This window comes from Xyrauchen texanus, chromosome 10, assembly GCF_025860055.1.
Source record: "Xyrauchen texanus isolate HMW12.3.18 chromosome 10, RBS_HiC_50CHRs, whole genome shotgun sequence".
Classification (NCBI taxonomy): Eukaryota; Metazoa; Chordata; class Actinopteri; order Cypriniformes; family Catostomidae; genus Xyrauchen; species Xyrauchen texanus.
In genome coordinates this window covers 2,875,489-2,891,215 of record NC_068285.1, presented here as the reverse complement: position 1 = coordinate 2,891,215, position 15,727 = coordinate 2,875,489, and the positions used below count along the sequence as shown (strand labels likewise).

At 41.5% G+C, this 15,727-nt stretch overlaps 1 protein-coding gene across 1 annotated transcript in view; it reads left to right on the top strand.

The window, feature by feature from the left end:
* The window catches only part of LOC127650626 (NACHT, LRR and PYD domains-containing protein 12-like), a 125,689-nt gene that overhangs the window by 21,755 nt on the left and 88,207 nt on the right, over positions 1 to 15,727 (top strand). The window contains exons 7-11 of the mRNA XM_052136157.1: positions 2,428 to 2,601; positions 2,792 to 2,962; positions 3,157 to 3,327; positions 3,522 to 3,692; positions 15,440 to 15,613. Of these exons, the coding sequence (XP_051992117.1) occupies positions 2,428 to 2,601; positions 2,792 to 2,962; positions 3,157 to 3,327; positions 3,522 to 3,692; positions 15,440 to 15,613 (861 nt within the window). The remainder of the gene's footprint in view (positions 1 to 2,427; positions 2,602 to 2,791; positions 2,963 to 3,156; positions 3,328 to 3,521; positions 3,693 to 15,439; positions 15,614 to 15,727) is intronic.

Sequence of the window (15,727 nt, the reverse complement as noted above, 5' to 3'; positions counted from 1 at the left end):
AGTGACTGCAAGAGCTCTGATGATGTCACAACTTATTCATGATTGGCCAGAATCACAGATGACAATGGTAGCATATGTTTCATGGGATGCATATAAATATCAAATGACACATACTACTTTTACTACTTCGGCTAAGTCCGTCTGAGAAAGAATTAAGAGTAGTATGATGGTATGCCATTACCAAGGTGTTTATTATGACAACTCCAGTTCCAATAAACTCTTGCTAATTCATGTTTTCATAACAGCACATTATTTATCTCATATTATAATATGTTTATCATAGTAATATCATGTTTATTCATAAAAAAAAATCAAAATTACTAAAAATATGGACTCCTTTATTAGTATCAAAATAATTAGACATTTATTGGACTTTCTCTTACACACAGCAGGCGCTGAATTAAGAAGAACTCAATCTTTTCAAATCAGTAATGTTTTCAGTTTTTATATGTAAATTTAAATCCTGAGTTCTGATTACCACTTCATCTGTAATAAACAAAGAAATCATTGTGGGATCTTCTGTGACTAATGTGGGTTCAGCACATGTTGTGAAACAGAATGTGTCCGGCTTGATGGCTCCGTTTTCAACTCCTCCCGCTACTACAACTGGTAAATCAATCAGCTCGCTAGTCCACTAAGCAGGGCACTGGTCAGGGAGTCAGCCATTTTTATGGATGTCCCAGTCGCACAATCATTCCAATGCACTGAAACATTCTCTCCCTATAAATTCTCTAAATGCACCATAAAAACCAGAGAGCATCGTTGATCACTGTGTTCTCTTACCAGAAATGTTGTCATGTCTTCTGAAATCTCTCATGTCATTATAGGATGAGCACAAGTATAAATACATGATGTCAAAGCCTTATTTTCTCTTTAAAAGATTGATAGACTAAATTGACTTCTCAGCTTATTGCCAAGTGTTTTACACGGTGGCCTGAAAAATAGGGCCACATTGTGAAAGAGAAGCACCTACATTTGCTGCCATTGAAAACAGCTAAACAATTGACTTTTTTTTGTAGCAAGTTGTTTCGTATGATGATGTCACAGTGACATAATGTTTTTGTTTACATTGTTAAAACAGTAAATTATCTAATTAGTGTCTAGATTAGGCTTAAAGAGGCCCTATTATACTTATTGGGACATTACCTTTCCATTAGTGTGTAATATAGCGGTTTGTGCCTGTAAAAGGTCTGCAAAGTTACAAAGCACAAATTTCACACCAAAGGGAGTTACTCTCTCCCACAGAAAACACTGCTCCTGAACTGCCTGAAAGACATGGTTTGCAGTCCAGCCATTACTTCTGTGAAATAGCTACGTCACTATGTGGCACATTTGCCTAATTCACGCCTCAGGAGTGCACTGCTCAGGCCTACCATCCATTTAAAAATTGTATCCCCATGCATACTTCACTCTGTCACATGGACTTGGATGTATGTCACTGCTTACGTTGTGCAAGTGTCCAATACCTTTCGGAAGACATGCAATGGGTTTAACTGGAACAACCTAAACCCTTGATTACTTGAGCGTGTTGCAGGCTGATGTCACTTTGTGGAATTATTTCGTGATTTTTGCACCTGAGAAAAATATTTTGCTTATGTATAAATCATATATGTTTAATTTATTTTCATTAGAATTAATTGTTAGACAGGATTAATCAGGATGTGCACAAATTAAAATGTTAATATAACAATGAACAGGCTATAACTGTGATAAACAGTTTAAGTATTATGCTGTTAATATATAACTTTAATAAACTGCTTAATTGACCTTACTTCACTTCCATCATAAATTAGAGTTGTGTTGGGAAGTTCAAATATGTTTTCGAGACAAAATTCATAGACATCAGGATATTTTGCAGGAACCCAAGTGCTGGCATGCTAAACAAAGAGTTTTTATGAAAAAAACTAAATACAAACCAAAAACTCTCACAGTAAAATTAATAGAACCAATTTGAAACTAAGAAAATAAACAAGACACCAACTGGAGAAACAGATTAGGAATGACTGACTAACCAATCTCACAAAACGATCTAACAGACACAAGAAGTTAGAAGGCACAGAATGTTGAGGGAGAGCACATGAGGAACAGGTGATGACAATCAACACAACAAGGATCAGATGAGGAGGTGTGGCAAGGGGGAATGAGGAGGCAGAGTAAGGAGAGCACATGGGTGACACAAACACAAACAAAGACATGTGCTCAAAACAAATGCACACATGGACCAAAACAGACAGAACTCCAGAACAAAACAAGTTGGGCAGTCCAGACTGGGTCTTGACAGTAGAAGAGCTTCAAAAAATGTGCAAACGACTTTGAGCAATCAAACACAGTGGCCATATATTTTTTTCTTTGTACCCAACAGCTGTGCTGAGATGCCTTCACTAACACATATAGATTAACACACTGTTATCTTGTAATTTCTCTCAGTTTGATGGGCTGCGATCTGACAGAGCAAAGTTGTTCAGCACTGGCCTCAGTTCTCAGCTCAAACTCCTCAAGTCTGAGAGAGCTGGATCTGAGTAATAATAACCTGCTGGATTCAGGAGTGAAGCTGCTCTCTGATGCACTGAAGAGTCCTCACTGTACACTGGAAATACTGAGGTTTGTGTTTGCAGATTTATTAGTACATTGGAATGTACGATATGAATATATTGTGGTTCATAGCTGTGACAATGAAACAATAAATGGCTCAGTGACTGTCACAACCCTTCATATCAAACTGTAGAGCATTCACTCTGTTATTACCATTTGTTATATAAAACTGATTTTTATCATTCTTTATTTGTTTTAGATTTGCAGCTTGTAGATTCACTGATCAGTGCTGTGAAAGTTTGTCTTCAGTTCTACAATCATCAAAATCCCTTAGAGAGCTGGACCTGAGTAACAATGACCTGCAGGATTCAGGAGTGAAGCTGCTCTCTGATGCACTGAAGAGTCCTCACTGTATACTGGAAATACTGAGGTTTGTGTTTGCAAATTTATTAGTATATTGGAATATACAATATGAATATATTGTGGTTCATAGCTGTGACAATGAAACAATAAATGGCTCAGTGACTGTCACAACCCTTCATATCAAACTGTAGAGCATTCACTCTGTTATTACCATTTGTTTTATAAAACTGCTTTTTATCATTCTTTCTTTATTTCTTTTAGATTTGCAGCTTGTAGATTCACTGATCAGTGCTGTGAAAGTTTGTCTTCAGTTCTACAATCATCAAAATCCCTTAGAGAGCTTGACCTGAGTAACAATGACCTGCAGGATTCAGGAGTGAAGCTGCTCTCTGATGCACTGAAGAGTCCTCACTGTATACTGGAAACACTGAGGTTTGTGTTTGCAGATTTATTAGTACATTGGAATATACAATATGAATATATTGTGGTTCATAGCTATGACAATGAAACAATACATGGCTCAGTGACTGTCACAACCCTTCATATCAAACTGTAGAGCATTCACTCTGTTATTACCATTTGTTATATAAAACTGCTCTTTATCATTGTTTCTTTATTTGTTTTAGATTTGCAGCTTGTAGATTCACTGATCAGTGCTGTGAAAGTTTGTCTTCAGTTCTACAATCATCAAAATCCCTTAGAGAGCTGGACCTGAGTAACAATGACCTGCAGGATTCAGGAGTGAAGCTGCTCTCTGATGCACTGAAGAGTCCTCACTGTATACTGGAAATACTGAGGTTTGTGTTTGAAGATTCATTAGTACATTGGAATGTACGATATGAATATATTGTGGTACATAGCTGTGGTTACTGTGTTCCAGTGGTTGACCGATATGGGGTTTTTAATGGCCGGTATCGTTAACCAGAGAGCAGGGTGGCCAATAGACCGATACAAGGCCGATATATCACATGATGGCATGTAACAACAAAACAAACTGTGACTAGTCGTGTACATGTCTCATATGCTTCACGTGCAGGCAGGTGATTTTCGTCGCAAAATGGGGAAATTTATCGGCCAACGCAGATATTTAAATATGTCAGAATATCATCGGATTTATCGGCCTTGGCGATGTTACGATCGCCAACTACTGTGTACTTGTGGATGTGCTCCCTCTGCTGAGTCTGTTTCCTCTCAAGTGAATCAAGTTATTCTGATTGTGACATCACAGTTCAAAATTATCACAACATTAATTTATGTCCAGCTCTTTAGAAAACTCGGTAACACTTTAGAATAACGTTCCTTCGTTAATGAATAACTACACAGGAACAAATGTGTAACGTGGTAGTTCACTATTAACTAATCAATAACTACTATTTTTTGAAAGCTTCCCAGAGAACTACTGAAAAAGTTTCATAATTCATGCAAAACTAATCAATAACTAATGCAGGACAAATGACTAGCACCACATTAACATTTGAACTGCTACTGTAAACGAATACACAACGTTGTTTACATTATCAATATGTAATAGCATAGCAGGCTTATGATTTGGGAAAGCTGTCAATAATTAGCTTATGCTGTCTCCTAGAGAACTATTTATCAACTGAATAATTTTAAAGAAATGGATTTTTAAATGCAGTTGTCGGGACCTTACTTGTCCTGTTGCCAATTTTCTGGCATTCCTCTGGTCTGGCATTGAATCATGGTGACTACTGGAACTGTCACGGTTCATCGATCCATGTGTTCATTTCGTCATCTGTTGGTGTGTTTATAGGTGTGGGGTGGTGTGTGTGTGTGTGTGTGTGTGTGTGTAGTGCTTGTTTGTTGCTTAGCACCAGCTGATTACTCCACTGCCGTCAGCTGCTACTAATCACTACTGCTTGTTAGCTGCCTTTATCTAGCTGGAAATTGTCATGCATGGTGTTGGTTCGTTATTCATGTTTGTATTCTGTTACCCAGTTCCTGTGTCCTAGTTCCTTGCGGGCGCTGCCCGTTTTTCCTCTGTACCTCCAGTCTACTGTGGGATCGTCTGGGAGATTGGATCCTGACGCTGACCTGAGTTCGCGCTATATTCCAGTCCTGTTTATCTCTTTTCTCGATTGTGACTTCTAGGTCGCCCGCCTGTAACGCGGCGCTTTGAGTATCTCCCTGTGCTGTCCGTCTTAAATAAACTGTTCACTTGCACTTGGACTTGTGACTCATCATTGTGACAGAACGAACCGACCAAAATGAATCCAGCAAGTGTGACCAAATTGACGGAGATTCTATCTAGGAGTGAGGCTCACATGCAACAACAGGAGGAGCAGGCGGTGGCCACGGGTCGTGCTGTACAGGCGTTTGTAACCCAGGTCTCCGAATTAACTACCCAGTTGCAACAGCTAAGAACCGAGACGGCTTCAGTGCGATGTCAAGTGACTACAAGCCCACCTGTTTCGGTCACGCAGACCATTCGAGCTACTGAACCACGTCTTCCACCTCCAGCGTTTTATTCTGGTGAGCCTCAATTATGTCGTTCATTTCTGACGAAGTGTTCACTGCACATTTCTCTTCAACCTTCATCATTCCCCACTGAGGAATCTAAAGTGGCTTTTGTCATCACACTTTTATCGGGGAGAGCCGCGACTTGGGGAACTACGGTGTGGGAACAGCGACTTCCTTGTTGTGACTCTTTTGATAACTTTTCACACGAGCTCAGAAAGGTCTTTGATCGCGCAGCCTCCGGTAGAGACGCAGCGTGCATTCTCGCGGAGTTGCGTCAAGGAGATCGTCCAGTCACGGACTATTCTATTGAGTTCCGCACCTTGGCTGCGGAGTGTGGCTGGAATTTGGAGGCTCAATGGGACATGTTTTTACACGGACTCTCTGAGCACATCAAGGATGAAATCTATGCCATGGATTTACCCACGGGGGTGGATAAACTCATCGACCTAGCCATTCTGGTGGACCCGCGACTACGACGACGGGGACCGCGAACACAGCGATGTTGGCCGGTCACTGCACAGTCTAACGTATCTTTTTCTGCTGTGGAAACTGCAGAGTCTTTTTCAGGTCCTGAGCCTATGCAGATGGGCAGATCTCGTCTATCGCAAAGGGAGAAGCAGAGAAGGAGAGAGAAAGGATTGTGCTTGTATTGTGGAGCCGTTGGCCACATTGCTCTCCAATGTCCGGTAAAAGCCAGCGCCTGCCAGTAGGTAAGAGGTTACTGACGGGTGGATCTATTCTGACTAAATCCTCTTTTTCTGCCACTCATCTCACTGTCAGTTTAAGACTTTCTGCTCAGAGCGTTGACTGTGAGGCTCTGATAGACTCGGGGGCAGAGGGAAATTTTTAGCCTTTAACTTCGCTCAGAGACTCATGATACCTGTGGTGACACTCCCTCAACCCATTTCTGTAGTAGCACTTAACGGCCAACTGTTACCCTCTGTTACTCACTCCACGGCCTTAGTGAGACTCGTTACCTCTGGTAACCATTCTGAGGAGACTGAGTTTCTTTTAATCCACTCCCCTTCTGCTCCTGTGGTACTTGGCCATCCCTGGCTGGCACTCCATAACCCGCATATTAATTGGTGCAGGAATTCTGTTTTGTCTTGGAGTGAATATTGTCATGCTTCTTGTTTAATGTCTGCATGTTCTCCAGTGTCTTGTGTTGTGTTTCAGGATGAACACGCGGATCTATCAAACGTGCCACGTGAGTATCTTGACCTGAAGGAAGTGTTCAGTAAGTCACGGGCTGCTTCTCTCCCTCCGCATCGTCCCTATGACTGTGCCATTGATTTACTGACAGGTATGTCTCCGCCGAAAGGCAAGTTATACTCACTTTACGTTCCGGAAAGGGAGGCCATGGAGAAATATATTTCTGATTTTCTAGCCTCTGGGTTCATCCGTCCCTCCTCTTCTCCAGCGGGGGCAGAGTTCTTTTTTGTGGGCAAGAAGGATGGCTCTCTGCGACCTTGTATTGACTACCGAGGGTTGAACAACATCACGGTAAAGAATACTTATCCTTTGCCGTTGATGTCTTTGGCTTCGAGAGGTTGCAGGGAGCATCCATCTTCACAAAATTGGATTTACGCAATGCTTATCATTTGGTCCGCATAAGGAAGGGGGATGAATGGAAAACTGCTTTTAACACCCCCAGGGGACACTTTGAATATTTGGTCATGCTGTTCGGCCTGTCTAACTCCCCTGCGGTTTTCCAGGCACTCGTGAATGACGTGCTGAGAGATATGGTAGATCAGTTCATATATGTCTACCTGGATGACATACTGATATTTTCTTCTTCTCTCCAGGAACACGTTCAGCACGTCAGACGAGTGCTCCAGAGACTGTTAGAGAATGGGCTTTTTGTCAAGGCGGAGAAATGTTCGTTCCATGCTCAGTCGGTTCCATTTCTGGGTTATATCATCTCCTCCGAGGGGGTGCGCATGGATCCCGACAAGGTTAAGGCTGTGGTGGATTGGCCAACTCCAGATTCCCGTAAGGCCCTACAGAGGTTTCTGGGGTTCGCCAATTTTTACCGGCGTTTCATTCGCAATTTCAGCCAACTAGCCGCTCCTCTGACTGCCTTGACCTCTTCCAAGACGAAGTTCAGGTGGTCTGGTGTAGCTGAAGCTGCATTTACCAACCTCAAGAGCTGCTTCGTTTCAGCTCCCATTCTTATAGCCCCTGATCCTTCACGTCAGTTTGTGGTGGAGGTCGACGCGTCAGAGGTGGGGGTAGGAGCGGTTCTTTCCCAGCGCTCGCCCGCGGACGACAAGATGCATCCTTGCGCGTTTTTTTCTGCGGAATGTAATTATGACATTGGTAACAGAGAGTTGCTGGCAGTCAAGTTAGCGTTGGAGCAATGGCGTCATTGGTTAGAGGGTTCAAGGGTACCCTTTATTGTCTGGACTGATCATAAGAACCTTGAGTATATCAGATCAGCTAAACGACTCAACTCCAGGCAGGCTCGGTGGGCACTTTTTTTTCGGTCGTTTTGAGTTTTCCTTGTCGTATCCTCCGGGCTCCAGAAACATCAAGACTGATGCTTTGTCTCGTATTTTTGATCGTTCCGTTCGCCCGTCTACTCCCGAGTGCATTTTTCCTGAGAGACTCATTGTCTCCACACTCGTTTGGGAGGTCGAGTCGAAGGTCCGTGCGGCCTTAGAAGGGGTAACGCCTCCGAGTCCACCGAGTCGCTTATTTGTACCGGAGGGGTCAAGGTCCGACGTAATCCGGTGGGGTCATTGTTCCACTATAGCATGTCACCAGGAGCTAATCGCACCAGATTTTTGGTCAGGCAACGATTCTGGTGGCCCTCTATGGCTCGCGACATTCGGAGTTTTGTATTGGCATGTTCGGTCTATGCTTGTGGTAAGACTTCCAATCGCCCACCGGATGGGTTACTCCAACCGCTGTCTGTCCCTTCTAGACCCTGGTCCCACATTGCGCTAGATTTTGTCACTGCCCTCCCGCCCTCCCAGGGCAATTTGGTCGTTTTGACCGTAGTGGACCGGTTCTCGAAAGCGGCCCATTTCATTCCCTTGCCTAAATTACCATCTGCCAAGGAGACAGCGGTTGCTGTTGTAGATCACGTCTTTCGATTACATGGCCTCCCGATGGACGTGGTCTCTGACAGGGGTCCCCGGTTTATTTCCAAATTTTGGAGAGAGTTTTGTCGTTTATTGGGGGCGAGTGTCAGTCTTTCGTCTGGGTTTCACCCTCAGAGCAACGGGCAGACCGAGCGTGCCAACCAAGACCTAGAGAGAGTGTTGCGATGTTTGGTTTCTCAGAATCCTTCCTCCTGGAGCCAGAAGCTCACCTGGAGCGAGACTCTGCTCCAGGTGAGGGCGCGCACTAAGGCCAAGGCCGATCGCCACCGGTCAAAGCCTCCCTTGTACGTTGTGGGTCAAAAAGTGTGGCTTTCTACTAAGAATATTCCGCTCCGTTCCGTGTCTAATAAACTAGCTCCTAAATTTATCGGCCCGTTCACTGTCACCAAGATCATTAGTCCGGTGACAGTCCGTCTCAAACTTCCTCCAGTGTACAGGAGAATTCACCCCGCCTTTCATGTCTCCAAATTGAAACCGTTTTTTCGGTCTAACCTTAATCCGCCGATGCCGGTTCCCCCACGCCGCGACTCGTAGACGGGAGCCTACATATTCGGTTAATCGTATTCTGGACTCTAGACGGAGGGGACGCGGATTCCAGTACTTGGTGGACTGGGAGGGTTACGGTCCGGAGGAGAGGAGTTGGGTTCCTGCTAGGGACATACTGATCACTCCCTTATCGAGGATTACAATCGTCAGGTAGGCTCTCCTGGGAGTGCCAGGAGGCACTCTTAGGGGAGGGGGTACTGTCACGGTTCATCGATCCATGTGTTCATTTCGTCATCTGTTGGTGTGTTTATAGGTGTGGGGTGGTGTGTGTGTGTGTGTGTGTGTAGTGCTTGTTTGTTGCTTAGCACCAGCTGATTACTCCACTGCCGTCAGCTGCTACTAATCACTACTGCTTGTTAGCTGCCTTTATCTAGGTGGAAATTGTCATGCATGGTGTCGGTTCGTTATTCATGTTTGTATTCTGTTACCCAGTTCCTGTGTCCTAGTTCCTTGCGGGCGCTGCCCGTTTTTCCTCTGTACCTCCAGTCTACTGTGGGATCGTCTGGGAGATTGGATCCTGACGCTGACCTGAGTTCGCGCTATATTCCAGTCCTGTTTATCTCTTTTCTAGATTGTGACTTCTAGGTCGCCCGCCTGTAACGCGGCGCTTTGAGTATCTCCCTGTGCTGTCCGTCTTAAATAAACTGTTCACTTGCACTTGGACTTGTGACTCATCATTGTGACAGGAACATATTGAGTCATCAGCCATCCAAATACCATATACAGTTATTTTATTATTTAACCTACCTCTCAAAAAATATGTTTTTATGTATGTCTCCTAGCTCATATATACATATGTGTGTGTGTGTTTGTGTGCGCGTGTTTTTGTGATTTACGAGGACAATTTTTTAAGTTACAAACTGGTAATTACAAGGTTATTATGCTATAAATGTGATTTATGAGGACATTACGAGTGTCCCCATATTTCAAATAGATTAAAAAACATACTAAACAATGTTTTATTGAAAATGTAAAAATGCAGAAAGTTTTCTGTGAGGGTTAGGTTTAGGGGTAGGGTTAGGGGATAGAATCTATAGTTTTTACAGTATAAAAGTCATTATGTCTATGGAAAGTCCTCATAATGATAGGTAGACCAACATGTGTGTGTGTTCGTGTGTGTGTGTGTGTGTGTGTGTGAATATCTTGTGAATGATTAGAAGATTCTACACTTTAGGATTGGGTTTTCATTAGGGATGCTCCGAAATTTCGGCCGCCGAAAATTCGGCCGAAAGAGAAAAAAGGCCGAAAATATATACCTCCTCGCCCCGCCCCTCAGTGCTCTGATTTCAATCTGGATCGATCTAGCCCTTATCACGGCTGTTAGATAATTCCACAACGGCACTACCACACAAAGGCCGATCATGTCAGCGGTGTGGAAATTCTTCAAAGTTTCTGATAAGGACATCACATTTGCGATCTGCAGTGTTTGTTCAGCAGAACTTTCAAGATATATATATACAGAGTACAGCAAGAGATTTTACAGGAAAGCGCCCCGATCCACAGCAGTGCCACAACTAGCACTGCTACAACACAACTTGAGACGTATTTATCTGAACTACGTCAGACGCGACAATCCCCTTGACTACGGGCGCATAAACAAAGACCGCTTTCCTTTGCTTGCGCGGATTGCGCACAGGTATTTATCTGCCCAAGCACCAGCACAGAGAGTGAGAAACTGTTCAGTGCAGCATCTCATGTTCTTGATGAGCTTTCTGACAGGAGAGACTGTCAGAAAATTTAGCAACTTTTGTTCTTGAAGAGAAACCTGTCACTTGTAGTTAAATAGAAAGCGGTCCAATATGATGTGTATAGCAATTACATTACACTTGTTCTTCACTTGAGGATACATTTGTCATTTACAGTTGAGGTTGGATTTAGTTCAATTACTGCTGTTTTGCACAATCATTTTCACTTAAAGTGTACATACGTTTACATAAACAGAACAGAGCACTGATCTATATATATAATTATATATTATAGTTATATATAGATCAGTGGAATAGAGGCCCTCTGCCATTCTGTGTTCTGTCTTTTGTTTTAATTAAAATTACTGTTGCATATTTAAACTTTTTGAAAGATGTTAGCTAAGTTCATTACGTGACTATTGTTTTGCATATAATAGTTTTCTAAAACTTTACATTATTTGGATAATTGTTAATAAAATCTGTAAAATTAGATTTTTACAGAACTGAAAGAAGAATAATATTTAATATAGTTTTAATATATTTTTTGTCCAATATTGGTGTGTTACTTTCAATAAAAGTGTGATTTATTTTATTGGTTTGTAGTTTTTCAATTCAGATTCATTAAATTCATGAAATTAATGAAAAAGTATAAAATTAATACAATTATACAAATTGTTTTTTTTTTTTAAATAGGTAATAATTTCGGTTTCGGTTTCGGTTTTCGGCCAAGAGCATCCTGGATTTTTGGTTTCGGTTTCGGCCCAGAATTTTCATTTCGGTACATCCCTAGTTTTCATTAGTAACTACTGTAATAATCATGGTAACTAACTAGTAATGACTCAAGTGTTACTGCATACTTCTATGGGAATTACTATCTAAAACTTCACCAAAAACCTCAAAAGCTTAAAATGACTTCAGTGTTTGGTTGCACATGATATTTATTCATCATGACTGGAAAAATTGCTGATTTTAACAAGACACATGGAAGAAGCAACAACTGAAGTGGCAGTGTGTATAGCCACTTAGCCTATGATGGCTGTCTTTAAACAGTAGTCATGGAACATGAAACAGTTAAAGTGACTGTGTGTAGCCACTGGGCTAGAACATGCATGTAATGGTATTTATCATACAAAGAAACACATACACATGCATAAACAGATTATTTTTGTCTCTCACAAAAGTCTGTAAGAAAGCCAACTTTCTTTTTGTTTTCAATGGTGCTTTGCACTGGCTCCTGTCTGCATAATTCTCTGCACCACTCTGCAAAATCAGACAGTTTCTGTCCTCTTTGGAAGGTGCCTCGCAAATTTTTGTAGGCCTCTATGTCACAAGCTTCGAGCTCCGCAATTTTAGCAGTATCAGCAATGGCCTTTCTATCCATGCCACATTTGAAGTATGCCTGGGTGTTTGTTGTCCCACCTTTCAAATAGTCCAAGACCTTGTTGTACCTCTTGATGGCTTGCTCTGGAAGAAAGACTGACAAAGAACAGAGAATAATCCATTAGTGTGTTATGCTAATGGGATGTATATTTTATAAATGAATGGAAGTCGGAAGTCTGCTACAGGGAATTACAGCCTAAAGATCTTTGCTGTGTTTGGTGGTTGTAGGTTGAAGGCTCTAGGAGGAGTTTCTCTTGGAAAATTAGAGTCTCAGAAGAAGAAGAACCATAATAATAATAATTATTATAAAGTGCCCCTATTATGCTATTTTAAAGATTGCTAAATTGGTTTTGGAGGTTAGGTTTACATGCATCCAATTAAAAAAAAACACTGTAATTTTCATTGCAGTATTATCTCTCTTCTCATAAATGATTCGGTCTCTCTAAACCCCTCTTTTCTGAGATCATACTCTGCTCTAATGGGTCAGATGGCCCAGTCTGCTGTGACCGACAGCGCATATCAGAAATTACATTCCATAGTAACGATGGCATCAGTTTAACCATTTCAATTTAATTTTACTTGAAATATGTCCCCTACACTTTTCTTGATCATCTTAGCACTACTCATACACTGTTGTCAATTCATACAACTTAAAGGGTTAGTTCACCCAAAAAATACAATTCTGTCTTTATTTACTCACCCTCACGTCGTTCCAAAACTGTAATACTTTGTGTTCATCTTCAGACCACAAATTAAGATATTTTTAATGAAGTCTGACAGCTTTCTGATCCCTCCATTGACAGCTACACAACTACCACTTTCAAGGCCCAGAAAGGTAGTAAAGACTAGGGCTGCCCCATAAAATCGTTAGTCGACTAAAAGAGGATTAGTCGACTAAAAATGTTATTAGTTGGTTAGTTACCGAAAAAAAAAAAAAACTTGTGGTGAAGTCACGCAGTCCGTGAGGGACAGATTGTTCATGGCGGGTGCTTGTGGTATTTACAATATGTCAGGCAGGAAATCCAAATCAGTGGTTTAACCTCAATTTATGAAGCCACACGAGTGCTTAGTGTGTGTTGTATTTACAACATAGTTTACCACTTTATTTACAAAATATGAATCTTGAACACGTTTACACAACGTCTGCTCTTGCATCAATACAACATGTATGCGTTGTGGTGCTCTCATGAACGCATGCTGGAGATTAATATTTTGTAAATGTAGTAGATTATGTTCATAAATTGAGGTTAAACCAGTAGAGACACATGGATTACTTTAATCATGTCTTTACCACCTTTCTTGAAAATGCTAGTTGTGTAAGCTGTCAATGGAGGGACAGAAAGCTTTTAGATTTCATTAAAAATATCGTAATTTGTGTTCTGGAGATGGAGATTTTGGAATGACACGGGGACGAGTATTGACAGAATTGTATTTGTGGGTGAACTGACCCTTAATAAATGGTTGCACAGTAAACATGTAACCCTGAGGAATATATTTGTCATTTTATATATTTACTGAAACATTATGATAAAATGCTTTGTTTTATTTTTCTTTTGTAATTTGAAATATTTTTATTTTTTAATATGTATTGTTTTCTTTTCTTTACGTACTATAATTAAAAAAATAAGTATTTGCATTTATTTTGGATGATGAAGAGGACTTTTAAAATCAAAGTCATTTTTATACCAATTTTATATCAACATATCTCTGCCTGCCTTTTGGAGATCTCTGCCTGAATGAAGGAACACCACCTTCATCTCAACCTGGCAAAGACCAAACTCGTTGATGGAACTTGTGATCCCAGCAAACCTATCTGTTACTGTTCATCTATGCTCCACTACTGTGAGACCTATCAGGACAGCTGAAACCTGAGAGTAGTAATTGATGAACAGCTACATTTTAGTACTCGCATCTCATCAACTGCCTGGTCTTGCAGGTTTGTGCTTTATTACATCAGAAAATTCAGACCTTTTCTATCTGAATATGCTGTGCAGTCCCTGTTCCAAGCTCTGGTTATTTCAAGATTGGACTTCTGCAGTGTTCTGTTGGATAGCCTTCCAGCTAGTGCTATCAAGCCACTGCAGATGGTCCTGAATACGGTGGCACGTCTGTTTTTCAACCCACCAAAGAGGGCTCACATCATACCCCTCTTGGTCTTACTCCACTGACTATGCATCAAATTCAAAGCTTTGAATTTGGCCCTCAGGACAACCAGTGGAACAGCACCCTCTTACAGCTGGTGGTCCCATCACAACGAGGCACTTCACATTCATTCGCTTTCTCTGTCCCCCGGTGGTGGAATGAGCTTTCAACCACCTGCCGTTCTGCTGAAACCATTTCAACATTCAAGAAAAAGCTGAAAACATATATTTTCTGTGAGCACTTAACCTGTCCTAAATAAGGGCACTTACTATTTAAGAAATATAAAAAAAAATCCTTATCTGTCTCTTTCTTCTGTGCTAGATTCTGTACTATTATAGCAACACTTAGAACTTGGCAGTGTGGTCCTGCAGGTACAGTTTACTTTTATATGACAAAGTGTTTATGTTCCTCATTTGTAAGTCACTTTGGATAAAAGCGTCTGTTTAATGACTAAATGTAAATGTAGTTTATCTGACTTTTTATGTGTGTGTTTGTGGATTTTCTTACTGTTGATGTGTGTGTTTTTAGATTATCTGACTGTTGAGTTAACTAATTTATATAGCGCTTTTCTGACACTATAATCAAAGCATTTTGCACAGTGAACAGGGTACTCTCCTCAACCACCATTAGTGTGCGCATCCACATGGATAATACGATGGCAGATATAGTGCACCAGTATGCTCACCCCACACCAGCTATTGGTGGAGAGGAGAGAGTTATAGAGCTAATTAGTGGCTGGGGATTATTAGGAGGCCATGATTGAGAAGGGCCAATGGGGGGAATTTAGCCAGGATACTAGGGTTATACCCCTACTCTTTATGAGAAGTGCTCTAGGATGTTTTTAATAACCACAGAGAGTGAGGATCTGTTTTTAACATCTCATCCAAAGGACAGTGTCTTTTTCAAGTAGAATGTCCCCTTCACTATACTGGGGCATTAAGACCCACACAGACCACAGGGTGAGCACCCCCTGCTGACCTCCCTAATATCTCTTCCAATCACAAACTTAGTTTTCCCCAGGAGATCACCCATCCAGGTACTGACCAGGCTCAACCCTGCTTAGCTTCAGTGGCAACCAGTCTTGAGCTGCAGGTTAATATGGCTGCTGGTAAATGCTGATTTTGAAATGTGCATTTGTAGATTATTTGACTGGTTATATGCACCTTTTTAGATTGTCTGACTGTTATGTATGTGTGTTTGTAGATTATCTGGCTGTATGGTGACAGAGGAAGGCTGTTGTTCTGTGGCATCAGCTCTGAGATCAAATCTCTCACGCCTGAAAGAGCTGGATCTGAGCTACAATCACCCAGGAGAATCAGGAGTCAAGCTGCTCTCTGAAAGACTCAACGATCCAAACTGCACACTGGACAAACTTAAGTATGTTGAGCTGTAAAACCCTGTTTATTCCCATATTAACCCCTTAAACCCAGGCCCTAATTGGTCTTGAATTTATTGAATGGTCAGTTAATTCACTGAATCAGCACCTGTATT